Below are 21,482 nucleotides of genomic sequence, written 5' to 3'. Positions count from 1 at the left end.
TAAACAAAATATTACATTTGAATTTGGAATCTGTCATTTTTAGATGATTGTTCATTGAGTTTTCTCATTTTGGCGCTTATACATATAAATACAATATTAAAATGGAGTGGGGTGATGAAGAGAACCGAATCGCTGTGATTGCATTACACAATGTATGTTTGGAGCCAAATGCAATTTTAAAACTCTCCATACGCTTGGTATTAGTAAAATGTTTTTGATAATGACACCTCCTCTGTTTGTGACAGAAAAACATCTGGCCGTCCATGTAGTATAGTGTTCGTACGAGAAAGGTGGTCAAAGCAGTAAGGGAAAGAATTCGAAGAAATCCTGTCCGAGAAAGCAAAAGATTTTATCTCGGGAGATAAGAAGATAGCACCTAGAACCATATCGCATATTTTAAAAGATTACTTAGGACTAGGAACCTATAAGAGACGTACTGGTCATTTCTTACCTGATAATTTAAATAAGAATATGGTGCTAAAATCTAAACAACTACTGAAGCGGTAGGAGAGCAAAGAAAAATTATGTTTATGGGCGAGATTTTTTTTACAATTGAGCAACATTTTAACAAACAAGCGAAGCTTCCCAATTGGTCGTCAGAGTGCAACGTGGGCACAATCCGACTTAAATGATGGTTTGATGGGGTATTAGCTATGAAGGAGTGACTGAGCCATACTTTTGTGAAAAAGGATAGCACCTAGAACCATATCGCATATTTTAAAAGATTACTTAGTACTTGCAGCCAATAAGAGACGTAATGTCCTTTCTAGAAGAAGGTTAGGCATATATTTAATTTTTCCATTAGCAGAGAAAGCAAACCAAAGCTCAGTTGATCAGTTGTAAATAAAAATGCCTGAATTGTCTTTATGAAGTACTGTAATCTTAACGAAACTTACAATATCAATGTAGGTACATATTCACTTGAGTATGGGCACTAAATATAAATATTTTATTCGATATGGCTACCCTTAGCATTGGTAAAGCCATTTTATGCAGGGAAGACTGGAATCTTTATAAAAACACGTACGTATGTATAACAGTAGTAACAATTTTCTGTTATATGTCAACCCCACATTAGGGAAATATAATATTTATTATTAAAAAAGTATTTATTCGTGATACAAAGTTATCACAACATACAGTGTATTACGGTAAGTCTGGATAATTCAGTTGTTTTTGCGTTTTAGTTATCCGGACTTACCTAATACACAATACAATTTACAAAATAATAAGAATAACCCCCTTATTCATAATGGGCCACTAACTTATGTTTTTCGTTTTAGTTTTTTCTCATTCTGACTTAGGTGAATAGAAGAAGACAGAGTGAGAATTAGCCATTGCTAAATTATTCATAAGTCTGCTAACTTAAAGCATTCTTTAAGTTAGCAGACTATTATGAATAAGGGGGTAAGTCACCAACACCCACTCAGCATATTTGGAATTAAGATTAGGGTAACCCCAAATAAAACATGATTTTCAGTTGGTACCTACCAAGTCTACTACTAACAGATGACTGCATGGACAACATAATCCCAGTAACTCTTGATAGAGTTTTTTTAATATAATAAAATACTTTTTAAAGGATTAAAACGCGTGTAATTGTGTTTTTTTTAAAGATAAAATAAGATCATTTATTTGTAGTCATGGGTATACATAAGATGTTACAAATCACAATAAAAGTTCTCTATTCCATGCCCGCATGTTGTGGCGTACAAATAATAATTAATAACAAGTCAAAAAAATATATATAATAAAAAAAAATATATACACAATGACGGTAGATTGATATGTAAATAATTGAAATTGTTAAAAAGTAATAAAATTAAGTAAAATTATATTTAAAAATGTTAGTTGAGTGTAGCATCTAAAAAGAAGTCTTTACATTAGATTTTACGTAAAAGTTAAATTTTTATTAATAATTTTGTGAACCCGACAATAGTTTCAAATACACACAATATATAGTGTTTTATTTAAATGTGTAACACTCTTGTTCATCAAAGAAAATAAGAGTAACATAAATAATTATATAAGTATGTACGGATTTTGGAAATCCAAATTTGAAGCACCAAATTTCCTTCTGAAGGAATTTCCTTGAGAATATTTAGTATGTAGAATTGCAGCCGACTATCTTTATGATCAATTCATAATGGTACAACCCATTTCGTTATTTTTGTATTTACTTTGTTCGTATATTTCACCAAAATATACTTTTACTTAATTATAATTGTACCAAATTTAATACAAACAACAATAACAAAATAAATTATTATGTTTACGGCCTTAAAAATAAAATAAAGATGGCATAAAGTTATAACCAAGCATAAACCAAGAATATGTCAAATGTTTACAAATAGACATTTTGCTTACGAATGGTTTGTTCGGACGTATAATATTTCCCGCGTTTATTTGCAAGGCAGCTTGTCATTCAGAAAACTTCAGAATTATCATTGTATTGACAGTGTTGTCAACGATATTGTAAACATTTTGCATTTTCTTTGTTTATCATCAGTTATAACTTTATACCAAGTTTATTTGTAAGGCCGTTAATATTTAAGTATGTAGTCCATGAATACAGTGCTACAAGGATCTTTTGGCACGTGGCGAAAATCGGAACTAACGCCGCCATCTTATTGAAGCGCCATTTTGTTGACAGATCGTTGAGTGAGTTCTTTGTTGTGATTATTTTGAGCTATCTCAATAAAATTACGAGAAACTTGCCAATATCATCATTTTGGCCCATTATTTTAATTATACACAAAATTTCACGTTATGTATCATTGATTCATTATACATCTGTATACCCCTACGTACGTATTTTTAAAAAGATTATTCTAAAGATTGCCCAACTTACTTGCACCAGCCACCGCTCTACTCTGTGGTATATATTCTATGATTACGATGTAACAAATAATTATTATTACTAAAATTAACTGTTTAATACGTTAACAATTATAATTATATATTAATTTCTAAGTCATACTAATCTACAACTACCCACAATATAACAGCTACCATATATATATGTCAGTCTTTATAACTTCAATATTCCTTATAATATTACATGTGCGCATTAACATTTAGTGCAGTATACATACCTCTACTAACATTAGATTTATATAATAGCATCACAAATGTCCCCTGAGGGCTATACAGAATAGAACACCCTTCATCAAGGGCAGAAAGTTAGCGATGAGGCGAAGCCGAGGGCTTCAAAATACAATCGAGTAGTGAGATCTTACTGTCCCCGAATGGTATACATAGTGCTCTATACTAAACCTACGAGGAGAAATAAAATTATTTCATGACACTTAAAAAAAATTACAAATAGACTGCGAAGAGCTATTTGAATATTAAAAGGCTGTCACGGATGTTTTTCTATCTAATTAACCTTGCTAGGAAGGTATTATCATACAACTTCTCTGCCCGCATGTTTTTATACAGTTTCGTCCCAGTCGTCACATCAGTCAAATAAAGGTATTTCCCAACTTCTGATCCATGATCCTGGCCAAGTTTTATAATTCAACTAGTTAAAACCAATTGCCCTTTAACACGCTAGTTAAAGGCACTTGTAGTCCGATAAACATTAGCGTTTTACTCACAATAAATAAACCAAAATATGACGTCTAACATAGGCAATATTTCGGCAATATCTTAAGGCCACTTTGCCCTTTGAACATCAGCGTTTTACTCAGAATAAACATCAACTAAAATATGACGTCTAAAACAGGCAATATTTCGGCAATGATTTAAGGCTACAATTTTAACTCGCTAGTTAAAAGCACTTGCATCCCGATGAACATCAGCGTTTTAGTTACAATAAACATCAACGAAAATATTATAACGTCTAAAATAGGCAATATCGCGACAATAATTTAAGACCAGTTTGCCTATAACCCGCAACTAAATAACCTATGACGTCAAAGCTAAGCAGTATTCCGACAATGTTTTAAGGCCACTTCGTCCTATAACTCGCAAATTATAGCCACTAACAGCCGGGTTGATATGGGCGTTATGTAACTCGGCAACTTGAGTCGAACAGGCCGCAGCCGGGTCACCAGAACCTTTTAAACTGCCCATCCTGTAAAATAAAATATAAGTATTTTTTATTCAATATTTGTCAATTTGTTCATCACAAATTGAAAGATTTCGAAAATGTTTTTTTATAACTTGTTTCTCTATCTGTACTTTATCTATATCTACGTGATAATTACCAGAACTCATTCCCTGGTTGTGCATTACCGTCCCACGGATATGTCATAACTAATAGTTTCCCCGCGTGCTCGCCAGTCAATTTGGCCGATGGTTCCCGCTTCTCTATTTGAACGTTTATACCACCTAGAAAATAAAAATTTAAATAACTTAATATATATTTCTTTTGTGGCTGGACCGATTTTAATTAAACTTTCTGTGTGTCTTCAATTTTATTCGAGAATGGTAGAATTCACAATTGAACTACCTCCTTTTTGGTTTGATCCAGTAAATGTGAGATTAGATTCTCAATTCCATCCATTTAATATAATTCTCCTGCTCATGTGTATGTCAGTGAAATCCTCCTAACGGCTTTTTCAAATTTAAGACGTGTGTACAGGACAACGTCTGTCGGGTCCACTAGTAGGTATTTAAATAATTTCTTACCTCGAGCGGCGTCGGTAGCGCAAGGCTAGCGTTATTACATATTATACTGGGGGCGCTAATTCGATATGCTCGCTACGTGCCAATGACTTTTTGATTTATCATATTCCTGTATACGGTATTCGACTGTTTTATGGTGAAGCAAAATATCGTCATCACCTAAACACACTTCCCAAGGAAGTTTAGATTGTTTCGCTGGGCTTAAATGGGTTTGACCCAAGGCGTTATCTCTGATTATACCTAACTACTTAACTCTTATCTAATAATATTAATTAGAATAGAATAGAAATATATTTTTCATTTCTCATACTCGGAAAGTAATGTTATTTTGATCTGATTATTGGGTGGAAAATGCTGCTTCCCTCCACAGAGAGGGAAGAACTCATACAAATTACTTCCCACCCAAGGGGCCGTAATTAACTTTAAAAATAGAACTGCTGTCAGCTGTGTAGAGTTTTATGTAAAAGAAAAACTAATAAAAAAAATGCTGCGGCCATGTGACTTTCTAAACAGCCAGTGTGAACTTAGCACAAACTTCTTTGAGCGGAATAAACCGCAACAATTACGCGGTGAGTTCCATATTTAAAATTCAAAAAGTCGACATAAATTGTCCTAATTTGACAATTAATTTTAAATAGGTACTACTAATATTATTACATATTATCTATGAATAGTTTAGATAAACAAATAGTTTTACTTTCCTCATATTCGAAATGAAAAGTAGAGTGTTTAACACGGGTAAAAAAATCAAATACCTCGGGAATTGATTCTTTGGACCCTCGGTTAACAATGTACTATATTTACCCTAGGGTGTGACAAAAACATAACATATTGCAATAACACTTAGTAAACGTCATGACGCTACATCAGTTCGTAAAGGGGCTTTGAAATGGATTGAAGAACTGATAAGAAACTCCTAGCCCATCTTTGAAATCATTTAATTACAACTTGGCCTTCTTAATATATAATATTCAACTAGTATATAATAAAACTTACCTCTGGGATGTTTTTTACATTCAAAGAATATTCGTTTCTCTTTCGATGACTTTCCCGATTCGGTTCGATTCGTAAATAGATCTGTAATAAATAATTATTATATTAATTCATTTGCAATTACCTTATACTTATTTAAAATAAAATATAACCCTATGCTGATAGTGCCTTGCGCTTGATAACAGCTGCGTACGACAAACATGCCAGCTGCAACTAACGTGGGTCATACCGATTTGATGATGAGAAAATATATCATCATTATCAGTTTATTAAAAATAGGTAAAAAAAAAAACAAAATTTCGTGCACGACATCTATTTGTCGCTAACCACTGTTACATTACAATACACTCAATCGTACGCGGCGATGATATGACGTCACGCAGGCAATTCGCCTCGTATAAAATATTTAAATGATAGGCGAAAAATAACACAAGTTTAAAAGTTCTAGCTAGATTACTTTGTAACAAAAATTTGTATATTACTAAAGCAAATAAGCTATCAGCCAATTTTCAAGTGATTTTAGTAACGGACTTAGTGAAATCCTCGTCGGTATTCCGAGACATTTCATACCAATTATCGTCTCTCGGTGAACAGATAACGATATATTATCGAGTTAATATTGCGTCAAATGTCGATAGTTTAGAAATCAACGATTTTATGGTTTTTTTTCAGCTTTGATAGTTCGCCTACTTAATAAATATTAAAATTCCGTTATCGGTGTTTACCGGTATTGGATTAATAAGCAGATAAGTATAAAATAAATCAATTAATAATAATTAGAAGAGGTGATCACTTTAATCAGGTGGCCCACACGTTTGATTGCCATTTTGTACCGAAAAATATCATCTAGTGATCAGTTGGATGCCACAATACAAAAAGTCAAGCTCACCCGAAACACCCTTCGCGGGTTTGATGTAAGAAAAGTTGACATCCGAAACATGATTCAGCAAATCCCGCTTCAATAGAGCGCGGATTCGTTCCAAGAAAGTCAGCACATACACATCAGTTTGGTGCGGACTTTTCTTCCACACGCCGAGACCTCAAATAAGAAAAAAAACATGTACAGTAATTTATATGATTTCCTGTAGAATTCAAGCATCATACTAATGCAGTTGTAGCTTTATTGGATATAGATTCAACGCCGGCTCGAAGGACCAATTTTAAAGGTTATTTAAAAATTTCCAAATTTAGTGTTCTTTCACAGCAATTGAATGAGACCCGGCTCACTATTAGTGTCATCTATATCGCTATCACTACAGGGACAGGTTATAGGGCACAGGTTCCAACTTCCAATTTACAATTATTTAACAATTTAAATTAAGTGGCATAAATCAACAATGCAGTCCGAAATACAAAGTAAAAGGACACATCAGTCTAAATTATGAATTAGAACGAAAAAATGTAATGGGTACAACATCTCATTTAGTTTTTATAAAAAAGAGAAAGAAGCACCCGCCACACATGGAGTATTGCTGTCATCTCTGGTGTGGCGCACCCCAGTATCAGCTCGATCCATTTGACTGCGTGCAACGTAGAGCAGCTCGAATTGTCGGGGACCCAGTGCTCTGTGAACGGCTGGATCACTTGGCGTTGCGTAGAGAAGTCGCTTAATTGTGTGTCTTCTACCGCATTTATCACGGGGAGTGTTCCGAAGAGCTGTTTAACCTGATTCCTGCCTCCGAATCCCACCTTCGCACGACACGCCACAAGTTAGGATATCATCCCCACCATCTGGATGTGTCGGTCTTGTCTGGCGGTCCTTCACAGTGCAGTTTTCAAGGAGCTTTCTTCCACGTTCTACAAAGCTGTGGAATGAACTTCCTTGTCCGGTGTTTCCAGGACGATACGACATGCTACCTTCAAAAAAAAAAGCGCGTATACCTTCCTTAAAGGCCGGCAACGCTCCTGTGATTCCCCTGGTGTTGCAAGAGATTGTGGGCGGCGGTGATCACTTAACATTCCATAAAAATAAAAAGCAAACGTCCATGGACATCTGCAACTCAAGGGGTGATTTGCCGGCCTTTGTGACTTGCTTCGAAAAAGGAAATTTCATCATGAGCATCACTTATTAAATCACACATGGACAATCGTCAAATATATAAACACTATAAATATAAGCAAACACTATAACCTTTAAGTGGAATGTTACCAATCCATTGAAAATGCATAGAAACCCAATGGAAATGAATGGGTCCAAGGACATAAAACTTAATTGGGTAATGCAGTAACTTGTCTCAAGGATGCTCAAAGTGAGCCAAAAAGAGTGAGTGTATAGACTATATTTTATAAGTGTGTATGAGTTTATTTTTTTATTATTTAACTTACCACATCCTATAACATTCAGAAACACATCTCTCCCCGCCTCCCTACCCCTCGTATCTCCTTCAATAAGCGCTGACTCCGCCAATACACTCACACGCTTGTAGTACACTTCATTGTCGAATATGTCCGAAGATAGCCTTACATATCGTTGTAGGTACTCGTCTTCAGAATTGTCCGGTATGTTTGAAGCCAATTCGTTGTATGTATAGCTGTGTACCTATTATATAGCATATGTGTATTATTATTATATAGCAATAAAATATACCTAATAAAAAAAAAAGAAAATTCCTCTTATAAGCTCTTATACACCACATATACTGGAAATCATTCTGTATAGGCACAAAAGTAGCTCAACTTCTTTGTTCTTCCACTAAATAATAACAACGCTCTCGCGACCAACGCAAAATATGCTAGGGTTGTCAAAAACAGTACTAATTTGATAAAAAAAAATCTCTAATTTAGTAGCATATCTGTGTTGTGGTAGTGAAAACCAGACACCTTTGAATTCGTGTACATGTCTAAATTTTTTTTATGAAAGTAAGGGACGAGACGAGCATCACGTTCAGCTGATGGTAATTGATACGCCCTGCCCATTACAATGCAGTGCCGCTCAGGATTCTTGAAAACCCCAAAAATTCTGAGAGGCACTACAACAGAGACATAAGTTGTTAAGTCTCATTTGCCCAGTAATTTCACTAGCAACGGCGCCCTTCAGACCGATACACAGTAATGCTTACACATTACTGCTTCACGGCAGAAATAGGCGCCGTTGTGGTACCCCTAATCTAGCCGGCATCCTGTGCAAAGAAGCCTCCCACTGGTAAATACAAGCGAAATAACCAAAAAGTATCATACTTGATAGAACTCGGCCCAAATCTGCCTCCACATGTGTTTGGCCGACTGGTTGTTCCTAACATATGTCGTCTTCAGAACATTCAAACATGTTGTCGGTGTAACTTCCTCTCCGTAACCATTGTCTATGGTGTTTTGTTGTTCCGTTATAAGTATGTCTTCGTAGTCCATGCGTCTGATACGTTCAAAACGCGGGCCGATTAGACCTAATATCATTATTAATTTTGGAATTATTTAAAAAAAAAATTATTTAAAAAAAAAATTATTGTGGAATAGGAAGAGTAATAGAACTATTTTTGTTTAAATATTGCATTTTTACAATAGATTTCTTAAAAAATGGTAAGGGGAGTGATAGTCTATGTAATAATCTCGTGGAAATGGCTCTGCTTGGGGTGACTGGTAAATCCTGTCATCGGGATAGCTTTATATTATATATTGGTAACAAAATGTTTATGTAAATGTCATTTTTTACATTTTCTATTTATATGCTTTTGTTTTAACTTACTCAAGTTAGAGTATTTCTGTCATATAAATTATAATTCCGAAGCTGTAATTAATTAAAAAGAGTTGCAATGAGTTTCTTGCCACTTCTTGATAAAGCTCAAAATTTCGAAAGTTTTTGTATAATATTGTGTATTATTATCAACTTATTGTGAACTCACCAATAATGACAGCATTTTCCTCAATATTATCTTCATCAACAACACCAGCATTACATCGGTTACCATCATTGATACATTCAGTATGTCCACTGACATACAACATAGCGGACAGCTTTATCTCGTCATAGCTCAGGCATTTATCAAACTCTAATGGTGGTTTTTGGTGAAATGTACCCACTTGTTCCCACCCGTCGTTGCTGAAAGGAAAATAGAATAAAGAATTTTAACTTTCATCAGATTTATAGCAAAAAAAAATTATAAAAACTATAATAATTAACACAATTTGGATCCTCAAGACTGTTACACACATTATACACATTAATAATGATAATATTCCTAAGTATACTATGACCATAGACAACCAAATTATATATATATATATATATGAGCATAATTAGACATTATTATTAAGACAGTTTAGGTTCTGATATTTATTTGTGCCAGCAGGTTTTTTACAAGTAATACTACTTATTTCCTTACTCCACCGCACTTTAAATATTGAGTCTTGGGAATTCAATATAAAATTTATTACAATGATCATTATCATCATGATCAGATGATGTCCACTTGTGTGTACTTATGTATGCACCATGCACACAGGAAGTTATACTTCTTTGGCCTAACAAAGCAAAAATCATTAAAATGATTTACTCCTTGTGCTCTATTTATTCTACGTTTTTAGAAAGAACAATTTTGTAAAAATCTTGCAAAGATGGCTTTGACAATTAAGTATTAAGTAATGAATACGGCTGTATGGGCTTGAACCATTTGCGTGTCCTAATAATGGATGAAGAAACCAAAAAAAAAAAACGAATGACGCAAACATGAGAAAATTTTAGAACACGGTTCCCAACTTAGGGGTTTTCCCCCCAAATTTAGGGGAGGGATTGTGGGATACATACCGCCTTAGCGACTAGAGCTATTGCTTGATCCTAAGAGTGCAGAGTTGAATAAAATGCGATTATCATTTAAAAAAAATCAGAATATAAAGATGATTTGTTTGAAGTTTTAAATAAAGAATTAAAAAAAATGATGTTGCTCAATTAAATTATTTTGAATGTTTAAAATTTATTGTTCGTTTAATGATATTTTATTATTTATTTAAAAATATTTAATTATTTATTTTAAATACATAATAAAATTGTTCTTATCTCTAGAAATTGGGGGTAGTAATTTAGGGGTTTTTGATTGGAGCTTTAGGGAGATAAATTTTTGTGAGTTGGGAACACTGTTTTAGGAAGCAACTTCAACTTGTTACGTTAGTGTTACAGTGATGCGCGCGCATCTTAAAATTTCACTAACGAATGACGCAAATGTCAGAAAATTTTAGGAATCAACTTCTACCTGTTACTTTTGTGTTACAGCGATGCGCGCGCATCTTAAAATTGCACTTCAATTTTTTTTTAATGGAATAGGAGGACAAACGAGCGTACGGGTCACCTGTTGTTAAGTGATCACCGCCGCCCACAATCTCTTGCAACACCAGAGGAATCACAGGAGCGTTGCCGGCCTTTAAGGAAGGTGTACGCGCTTTTTTTGAAGGTACCCATGTCGTATCGTCCCGGAAACACCGCACAAGGAAGTTCATTCCACAGCTTTGTAGTACGTGGCAGAAAGCTCCTTGAAAACCGCACTGTGGAGGACCGCCACACATCCAGATGCTGGGGATGATATCCTAGCTTGCTGCGTGTTGTGCGAAGGTGGAATTCGGCGGCAGAAATCAAGTTAAACAGCTCTTCGGAACACTCCCCGTGATAAATGCGGTAGAAGACACACAATGAAGCAACGTCTCTACGCAACGCCAAGTGATCCAGCCGTTCACAGAGCACTGGGTCCCCGACAATTCGAGCTGCTCTGCGTTGCACGCGGTCAAAAGGATCGAGCTGATACTGGGGTGCGCCAGACCAGATGATAGCAATGCTCCATGTGTGGCCGGACCTGCGCTTTGTACGGCGCTAGAATGTGGGCCGGCTTGAAGTATTGCCGTGCTCTATTGATGACGCCCAGTTTCTTTGAAGCCAATTTGGCTTTGCCCTCCAGATGGCCACGGAATTGGCAATCGCTCGAGATTTCGAGACCCAGTATTCCGATACTAGGCGCGGTTATAAAGGAAGTGGTGTCGAAGAGCGGTGATACGACAAATGGGGTTTTTTAGTGGTAAACGCGCAAACTTGAGTCTTCTGGGGGATAAATTGGACAAGGTTCGATTTACCCCATTCCGCGACCTTCTCAAGAGAGGACTCGATAGAAGACACAAGTTTCTCCCGGCACTGTTCGACGATTTCCCGAGTGAAACCTGCATGGCCCGTGTATACGGCATCACCAGTGCTGTCGTATGTATAGCAATGTATGTTGGAGGTGTCCAACATATCATTCATATGCAGAAGAAATAGCGTGGTAGATAGCACACAATGTTGGGGCACTCCAGCGTTCACGGGCTTCGGGTTCGAGCAACATCCGTCGACAACGACCTGTATGCTGCGCCCAGTGAGGAAGCTGGAGGTCCTCTTGCACAAGCTCTCGGCTAACTGCCAGACCTTCCCCTTTGCTTTCAATAGCCGCCGCCCATCTATGTGTTAGGTATATCAGAAGATCACTTGCCGACCGACCATGGCGAAAGCCGTATTGTCGGTCGTTGATCAACTGGTGACCCTCTATGTATACCAAGAGCTGACGGCTAATTATGCTCTCCATGATTTTGGAGAGCAGGGAGGTAATAGCAATAGGCCTGGAGTTTGCCGGATCCGAACTGTCTCCTTTTTTTTGGATGGGATGGACAAGGTCTGACTTCCATGAGTCAGGGACTACGCCTTTGGAATAAGAGTGCCGGAATAAACGCGTTAGCACCGGGCGTCAACTCAGGGGCACACGTTCTAAGCACGATTAGAGAAATGCCATCCGGCCCGCTCGACTTCCTGACGTCCAACGAAAACAGAGCTCGCCTAACAGTTTTCTGTCTGAACTGTACTTCAGGCATAGAGCTCTGACACCGCGGGATGGTCGGCGGTGTTTTTTCGTTGTCGTCAAGAGTCGAGTTGGAGGCGAAAAGAGCGCACTGGGCGAAAAGAGCGGTCGGGTAACTGGAAAGCTGCTCGCCGATTTTGACGACGTGTTTTGATTTTGCACGGGCGATTTGCCGCTTAAAAAACCTGGAGGCACGGTTGTATTTCCTCTTGAGAACTATGCAGTTCGGATCCTTTGTGCCCGGCGCCGCAACCCAAGTTCGAGACGTCTGTTTTTTGCAGTCAGATGCTGCTTTAACAGACGCATCGAACCAGGGCTGTGATCTGCCACCGATCGGTACTACAGAGGTTGGTATAAAAATATCCATGCCCTGCAGTATCAGATCGGCTACTGCACCGGCGCAGGCACTAGGATCATCCGAAGGGAAACAAACCCTGCCCCAAGTGTAGGATGCAAAAATGGAACGCATCCTATCCCAATCTGCTGACTTGTAGTGCCAAACGCGGCGGGTCGCTGGTGGTCTGCGACGTTGGCGTCGGATAGGCACTACACTCCTGACCAGGCAATGGTCGGACGTTCCGAGAGGGGCTTCGACAAAGACCTGGTAACCATCGGGATGTGTAGTCAGCAGAAGATCTAATAAGGACGGCATGTTGCTATCCACATCCGGGAGCCGCGTTGGCGACTCAAAAAATTGGGACAGACCATACGCCAATGCAAAATTATGCACAGATCTGTGGTACGTGATCCAAGCCATTCGGCATTGTGCCCGTTGAAATCACCCAAGACTACGATTTCAGCGGAGGGGATCTGTGCAAGCACGTCGTCAATTTCCGCTTGAATGCAGCCCATGAGATGATTGGCTTCTGCGTTACCACTAAGGGACCGCGGTCCTCTAAATCTACGCGGAGCCAGAGAGTGGACAGGACCCTACCCTAAAAATTGCCGAGACGGCGACAGCAGATATCCTCCCTAACGTACACAAATACCCCAGCATGAGGCAAAAAATTGTGCTCAATTTTGTACCCGGGGTACGTTAAATATGACGTATCGCTAGGTCGAGATATCTGCGTCTCCGTAAGGATACACAAGAGGGGAATGGCCACCGGTCCTCGACACTAACCCCTGCGAAACATAGCGGCACTAGACCGCTACTTCACGCCGGTATTCTGTGCGAGTGTGGTAATTAACCCGGACGAGTGTGGTAATTAACCTGGACGAGTCTGGCCCGATTGTGCTGACGTCAAAAGACGGCAGCGTGACTCTCCCACTTCTAAACACTCATGGGCCTGGGACTCCCCTATTCTTTTTATGCCCCGGGGAAAGTACAGGGCAGTATTAATGTATTTTACAATATAATGATAATCTAACTTACTCAGTTTCACCAGTAAGCAGTTTATATGTATCCCTTTTGCCCATAAAAGTAACTGCTCTCTTCTTCAACAATCTGTCGACAAACTCTGGAATAGACATGTTTGAGTACAAAGCCTTCTCCATTGGTGATCCAAATTCCCTGGAATTAAATACTTTGAGTATGACTATGATTTTATTATTGTGAATCTAATATATTATTAATATAATATTATGGGCACTCACAATATTATGGAATACATTTAAACTTATAACCAATCAAGTTGTTGAACACTGCTCATAACAGAACTAAGCTGGCGGCGAGATAGTGTTGATAGCTATTTCTGTATTCTAATGACTGGGAAAACTTAACAAACTCCCTAAAAACCCTAGAAGGTTTAGATTTATAAAAGGGCATGGTCTGTGGTCCTCCGATGGAGGCCTAGGAATTTATGTTCTAACAATGAAATAAATAAAATTTAAAAGCTATTGAACACTGGACAAAGGAATGGTTACTTTCACTGAATGTCAACAAAACCACTGTTCTACATATTGGAAAAAATAATCCCCGAGTATCATATTGGTTAGACAATAAGCAACTAAAAGCGGTTGATACACAAAAAGACCTAGGAGTGATCTTAAGCAATGATCTCAAATGGGAAGCACACATTGTGGCTACTGTGAAGAAAGCCAACTCAATCCTGTACCTAATCAGAAAAGCATTCTTCAACATCACCAAGAAAACATTTCTAAAAATCTATAAAACTTATATCAGACCATTACTGGAGTATTTATTTCAGGTCTGGAATCCATATTTTGTTAAGGATATAGAATTGTTGGAAAGGGTACAGAGGCGAGCCACTAAGTTGCCTAGGGAACTGAAAAATCTTACGTATGAACAAAGACTTACACAGCTTGGACTCAGCACCCTCAAAAGCAGACGAGAAAGAGGCGATCTAACTGAAACATACAAAATACTAAATAATTATTATAATGTCCCAAATTTTGAGAGCATGTTTCCAAGGAAGAGCAATCCTAGACTAAGGGGACATGATATGAAGCTAGAATATCAATTAGCATCATCAAATCCACTGAAACACTTTCTGACCAACAGAGTCGTTCATATGGAATAGATTGCCCAAGGATGTGGTTAAATCAAAATCTGTTAATCAGTTTAAGAATAGACTGGACAAACATTTGGATAGATATGGCAAATGATATAGACGCATCAGCGAAAGCTGCTTAGTCTATTATAAATAATAATAATAATAATAATGAATATTTAAATTATTAATATTAAAATTATCAAAAATTTCTGAGGTATGTAGCAAATATAGGGAAATCTAGAAACTTATTATCATCAGTTTTTTCTTGATTTTATTAATTAAACAATATACAACCAGTAGAATTTGATCTGATTTTTACATACCTTTTATAGATAATAAAATGTGTGATCAATAGCAAAACTCTTTCGTGCACAATTGGATATGTTGATACTATGTTACTCTTCAGTCGTTCTATTGGCCTTGTCTTTTTTAATGTTTCCAATCTGCAATGAAAACATTGACATAATATTATAACCCGACATACAAAATTCCATATGTAAAAGTCAAATTTTGTATGGGATAATCTACAATACAATAATAGTACCTATATTATAAATAATATTGATAGCAAATTTTTCAATCTAATCAATCAATTTGCAATCTCAACATTTACGGCCTTACAAATAAAATTGTCATAAAGTTATAACTAATCATAAACCAAGAATATGTAAAATGTTTACAAAATGGACATTTTGCTTTCGAATGTTTTGTTCGGACGTATAATGTTTCCCGCGTTTATTTGCAAGGCAGCTTGTCATTCGGAAAACTTCAGAATTATCATTGTATTGACAGTGTTGTCAACAATATTGTAAACATTTTGTATTTTCTTTGTTTATCATCAGTTATAACTTTATACATATGTATTTAAGGCCGTTATAGTTAAAATCAATACTTTAACTTTGTTATTAAATTTTATACATGGGGTTATTTCTAAAATAGTATTGTATATGCACCTAACAATAAATAATACAAGCAAGAATTACCTCATTGTATCAACAGGGAACGGGATTGGGAACTGTTTGCTTCTTCCTGATATTATCTCAATATCATCAATTGGCTGAAAAGGTGGTATATCAATGCACTGCTTTAACAGTTCATTCATCTCCTTACCCATGCATGGGTAGCACCAATCTGGCTTGCACCTGAAATGGAGATTTTCGATTTTTTTCATTTTTGGTAACCCTTAGGACACAGAACCTCCCCATCATCTATTTATGCACCCAGAGGCCCTCTTTCACCACCTTCAAGTAAACTATCAAGTAAGCTAATCACTGAGTAAAGTCAACAGTAACATAACATGTGAATTTCACGACCTTAAAGTAACACTAATGTTAAGATTAACTGTCCCGTAACTAACTTGCCACATTTTCTGTCAATTAGCACAGTTACTTGACAGTTGCATTATACATATTATGTGCCTACTATTATTATCAGTTGTTTTGTGCATCTTTCAACGAATAACAGAGGTAGCATAAAAATAAATTATTAGATTTGGATTTATTCGATTTGATTGATCATCAATTGGATGAGTTAAATTGTTTTTCCATGGAACAATTACCAAGTGTGTGTATATTTAAATTCCAAGATATCAGCATATTTCTTTATTAATAATACCAACATCCCTCTCATGTAAAGTAAAGTTTGCACTTGTCTCTTTTTTAATTTTATCCATAATAATTAAATTCTCACAAGTAACCACTAAATAATAAAAACTGTATTATACTATTTCCAGACGCTTTCTAGTAAAGTTCACTTCACTGATTTCTGCCAAACAGTTAAATGAACGCACAACATACAACAAAATCATAAAAATGCAATGACATTTGACAAGTGATATTTGACATAAAATAAAGTGAAAAACAAATATGATGTGTGACAGATTCAATAATAAATTTCGCTTGTGAAATTGGCAAAAGATACTAATAACATGTAGCTTCCAATTAACTTTAATTAAAGAGGCCCTTAGTCTCACACTCTTATTACATAATTATGAATTCCGAAAATCAAAAACACATTGGTTGTTTGCATTAGAAATTTGCATCGTTAATTTCAGTTAGCAGACCTGGTAAATTTTAAGTTGTTATTATCCAACAAACTCAGGGTTAAATTTTGTTTTTAACAAGTTTGTATACAGATAAAATGTATCTGTTTCCATTGTTAGTATGCTGAATAAATAAATTTGAAACATAGATTAGTTTTTTTTATGGAAACAAAACACATACTAGTGGCCATATGGGTCACCTGGTGTTAAGTGATCACTACCAGCCACATTCTCTTGCAACATTAGAGGAGTCATTTAGGTACCCATGTTGTATCATCCCCGAAACACTGCACAAGGAAGCTTATTCCACAGCTTTGTAGAACATAGAAGAAAGCTCCTTGAAAACTGCACTGTTGTTGGAGCCGCCCTAACTGCGGCCGATGAACCGGCTGTCTAGCCGGACGCCAGAGGGGAGCTGGCGGAGAGGGGAGGCAACAGTCATCGGCCACAGTTAAGGCGGCTCCAACAACTGTGGAGGGCCACCACACATCCAGATAGTGCGGATGATATTCTAATTTGTGGTGTAGAATCATTGTATACAAATCAATGGCTGTATAGTATTCCAAAAACTTTATATTCTATGGAATCTTATTAAGTCAATCTAATTTCATCTCATAACAAAATGTGCATCTACTTGAACACTTATTTGATTTCTAAAGTATGTTTAGATTTAGAAGAAGGAGCAAATCACTGGTTGAAAGAAACTGTAAGATTTATGTTCTACTATTGGTAAAAGAAATAAACCATCACTCATGTAAAATAATGGGAATGGTAAAATTATTGGATGAAAATGGTATGGGAAAAACATTCGCTTACATATTAATAATTCGGAGCAATAATTATTAATCTTGAAATACATTCAATATAAAAAATAACATTTTCAGATATTCATGAACTTACCAAGGAATTGTCTGAAAGTGCCGTAAAATATCCATTTTCGAGCACTGAAAACAAGCATTAATTCAATAATCCAACTATAATAATTCAAGTAAATTTGTTATTAGATTTCACTAAAACCACAAATATTGTTACAATTATTAGTGATTGCCGATTGGTGACTGAAATTAATATTTACACTAACCAAGTATGACTGAAGTGTTTTTGTATATTTTATACAATAATTCATTAACAATGTAAAGTAATATAAATACACTATTTCATTTTCAATAAATTTAAAAAAGCAAGTGGAATTTACGAATTACGACTATTAATTATTTTCCTTCTTGTTTTCTTCCTATTTTTTTTTCTTAATTCGCCGCCCTAGGGGCTGGCTTAGACCTTACCGCTCTTCTTCTTATACCTATTGTGGCTTTTATGGAAGGGGCACCACATATCAGCCAATGTCAAAGAAAAAAATATTGGAATAGTACAAGTACAGAAAACTATCTCCATAAAATCAATTAAATAAATAGGGACTCTTGCGTCAATAAAATTTCTCTTTCTAACGCCTGACTTACTTTTTCTGATGACTTTAGTAGGATAGTTAGGTTGTTTTTCTTTTAAAAAAAAAGTATAAATAAATAAACATTCAGATAAAATATCAATTACGTACCTACTTACCGACCAAAGTAAAACCGACAAGCCAATCCTTTGTCCAATTTGTATTGTTAGTACTAAATAAGAGACATTTATAATGATAAAAATAATACATATTACTCGGGCGAATCAACATGAGACCTGGCTGGAATTGCGCATTAAACAGTGTGCCAATAACTTTAGTTTCTATTTCACTTTTAGGACACGTGTTTCGTAACAGTACAATTAAACAGTGTGAATAAATAAATATTATTTTGGTGTTTTTATTAAATCAATTTCATATACGACGGTGATAGCATTTACTAATAATTTATTAGTATATCTACATATATTGAATATTAGTGATAAAACTGAGTTGAATAAACTGTTTTGATTGCATTTATAGATTTGAGGTGAATTGTCGGTATGTATAATTTATTTACATCGTTAATTAAAAATTATTACATTATTATCTAAAAAAAAAATATTTTCGTTTTGTTTTATTTCTGGTATATTAACAAATTTTATGTATAAATAAAAAAAAAACTATACTTGTTTATATTACCTTAAATGCTGGGTGTTTATACTATCTTTGAATTCAAATTCAAAAACACTTTATTCATGTAGGTCACAGAAATGACACTTATGAATGTCAAAAAAAATATAAAAATATTGTTTCTTATTGAATTTACCGCTACTTCGTAAAGGGTTGAGCTAATGAGAAGAAGTAGCAAGAAACTCATTGCCGCTCTTTTAAGTCAAGATTTACATTTTAGTTGTTTCACAAATCATTTCAATTACAATATATGCAAAGTGATGCAACAAAAATACTCAATTGCCAAAAACTTAAAGGCTTACATAACTAAGTCAAAAAAAGAAAAAAAAGTAAATTAATACTTATAAACACAAGAGTTATTGAGTATTGTAGATGCATCAATCCACACATACCGTAAATAAAAAGAGGCATTATGTGAGAATTTCATAAAATAAAATATATAATAACTTTAACTTTAAAAGAAATAATAATAATTTTTAATTCAATAAAAAAACACATCAAGCAGACCTCCCGGTAACAAGATCATCCAGCCCCCACGAGTAGCACCCGTTCACGCGCATGACGCATGGACCAGCCATCGCCTCCCTCGACCATATTTTAGGGAAGGGAACGACCCGCCCCACGTCGCCGCCACAAGCAGAGGCATTTAAGCGAGCATGACGATACCTGCCACGAGAAATCTACCGAATAACAAAACAATTCAAGTTCATCTACATATTATGCAATACTTACTAAATGCCTCTACTTACAATTTTGTTTCAAATTACATAACTCATGATAATGATTATTAAAATTGATTAAAAAACAGATAACTATAATGACATTTATCAAACTAAGACAGACATGTAACAGCCCAGCAGCTCAGTCCCAAGGGTTCTTTAGATCCAGGTATTCAGATATTTTATAGTACCCTTTTGTATACAACTTTTTCTTTAGCACTGATTTATATTCATTTAAAGGTAAGTTCTGAATGTCAATAGGGACCTTATTATAAAAACGTATACACAGACCTCTGAATGAATTTGTGACTTTTTGGAGGACTTACATGAACAGCAAGCCTATCCCTAATTCTAGTATTGACATTATGAGTGTCACTAATTTTTTTAAACGAATTTATATTTTTTTTTACATAAACAAGGTTTTCATATATGTATTGCGATGTCAAAGTCAAAAATTTTATTACCTTAAATTTTTTCCTTAGTGACACTCTTGGTCCTAATTTATAGATGGCACGAATAGCTCACTTCTGCAGTGTGAAAATGGTGTTAACATCGGCAGCATGTCCCCAAAGTAAAATACCGTATGTCATCAGACTATGAAAATAGCTGAAGTAGACCAACCTCGCGGTATTTTCATCCGTAAGTTGCCGAATTTTTTTAACTGCGTATGCTGCAGAACTAAGCTTTTTCGCCAATTCATAATATGAGGACCCCACTGAAGTTTGGTATCTAAGGTAATCCCTATAAATACGGTTGTATCTACAGGTTTCAACTCATCGTCTTTTACTACAATATTTGTGTCAACCTGTCTAACATGGCAGGGAAAATTTAATACATTTGGTTTTTTTTTCATTAAGAAGGAGATTATTCGTAGTGAACCTGCTGAAAATGTGAAATTCCACTACTTTGGAGATTGCATTGTTCACGTCATCAAAAGCAGTATGCTGTCTATGTAGTTTAAAAAGTAAAGAAGTATCATCTGAAAATAATACTATCTCATGCTTATTTTGTACAAAGTATGGTAAATCATTTATATATACAAGGAACAGGAATGGCGCAAGAATTGAACCCTGTGGAACGCCCATGGTAATGGGAGATCCAGCTGACCTCTTACTGTTCACTTCAACCATCTGAAACCTGTTGCCCAAATAAAACTTCAGAAGGCCAAGTGCTTCTCCCTTGATACCATAATGATGTAGTTTTCTGATTAAGATTTCATGATGAACACAGTCAAATGCCTTGGATAAATCACAGAAAATACCAACGGCATCCTGACAATTATCACAGGCTTCAAAAATGTGCTGAATAAGCTCAACACCAGTATCTGTTGTTGAGCGACCCCTTGAAAAACCAAATTGTTTAGTGCTCATTAAATTGTTACCATAAAAATGATTAAGCAATTGTTGTACAATAAGCTTTTCAAATATTTTACTTAGCGTCGGTAGAATAGATATTGGTCTAAAATTTGTGGGGTCAGAAGAACTACCGGCTTTGAATAATGGAATGACTTTACTCTGTTTCATCAAATCAGGAAACACACCATTGTCAACACATAAGTTAAATATGACAACCAAGTATGGAGCAATACAATCAGCTATGGAGTGAATTATTATAACGGAAAAGCCATCAAGATCAGCAACCTTTTTGAATTCTACTGATTTAAAGGCTTTCATTACATCATTGTAAGTAAAATGAGTGAATTTGAACTCTATTTTACATTCATTTAAATTAGACATAATTATAGATTCAGCAAGAGTGGCAGATGACTTT

General features: G+C 35.7%; 1 protein-coding gene across 1 annotated transcript; it reads right to left on the bottom strand.

Annotated features, from left to right (window-relative positions):
* Positions 1-858: 858 nt before the first annotated feature.
* LOC126968385 (uncharacterized) lies at positions 859-18,207 on the bottom strand. The gene is made up of 12 exons (XM_050813390.1): positions 18,004-18,207; positions 17,823-17,866; positions 15,865-16,023; positions 15,205-15,324; positions 13,801-13,938; positions 9,462-9,658; positions 8,803-9,005; positions 7,951-8,164; positions 6,515-6,664; positions 5,629-5,709; positions 4,212-4,335; positions 859-4,078 (listed from the first exon to the last, which is right to left on the bottom strand). The coding sequence occupies exons 1-12, from the start codon at positions 18,046-18,048 to the stop codon at positions 3,910-3,912; spliced, it is 1,644 nt and encodes a 547-aa protein (XP_050669347.1). The 5' UTR covers positions 18,049-18,207; the 3' UTR covers positions 859-3,909.
* Positions 18,208-21,482: the final 3,275 nt, after the last annotated feature.

The sequence above is a fragment of the Leptidea sinapis genome, chromosome 15, assembly GCF_905404315.1.
Source record: "Leptidea sinapis chromosome 15, ilLepSina1.1, whole genome shotgun sequence".
In the NCBI taxonomy this organism is placed as follows: Eukaryota; Metazoa; Arthropoda; class Insecta; order Lepidoptera; family Pieridae; genus Leptidea; species Leptidea sinapis.
Note: the sequence above shows the minus strand (reverse complement) of the source record. Positions and strands in the feature narration are given on the sequence as shown.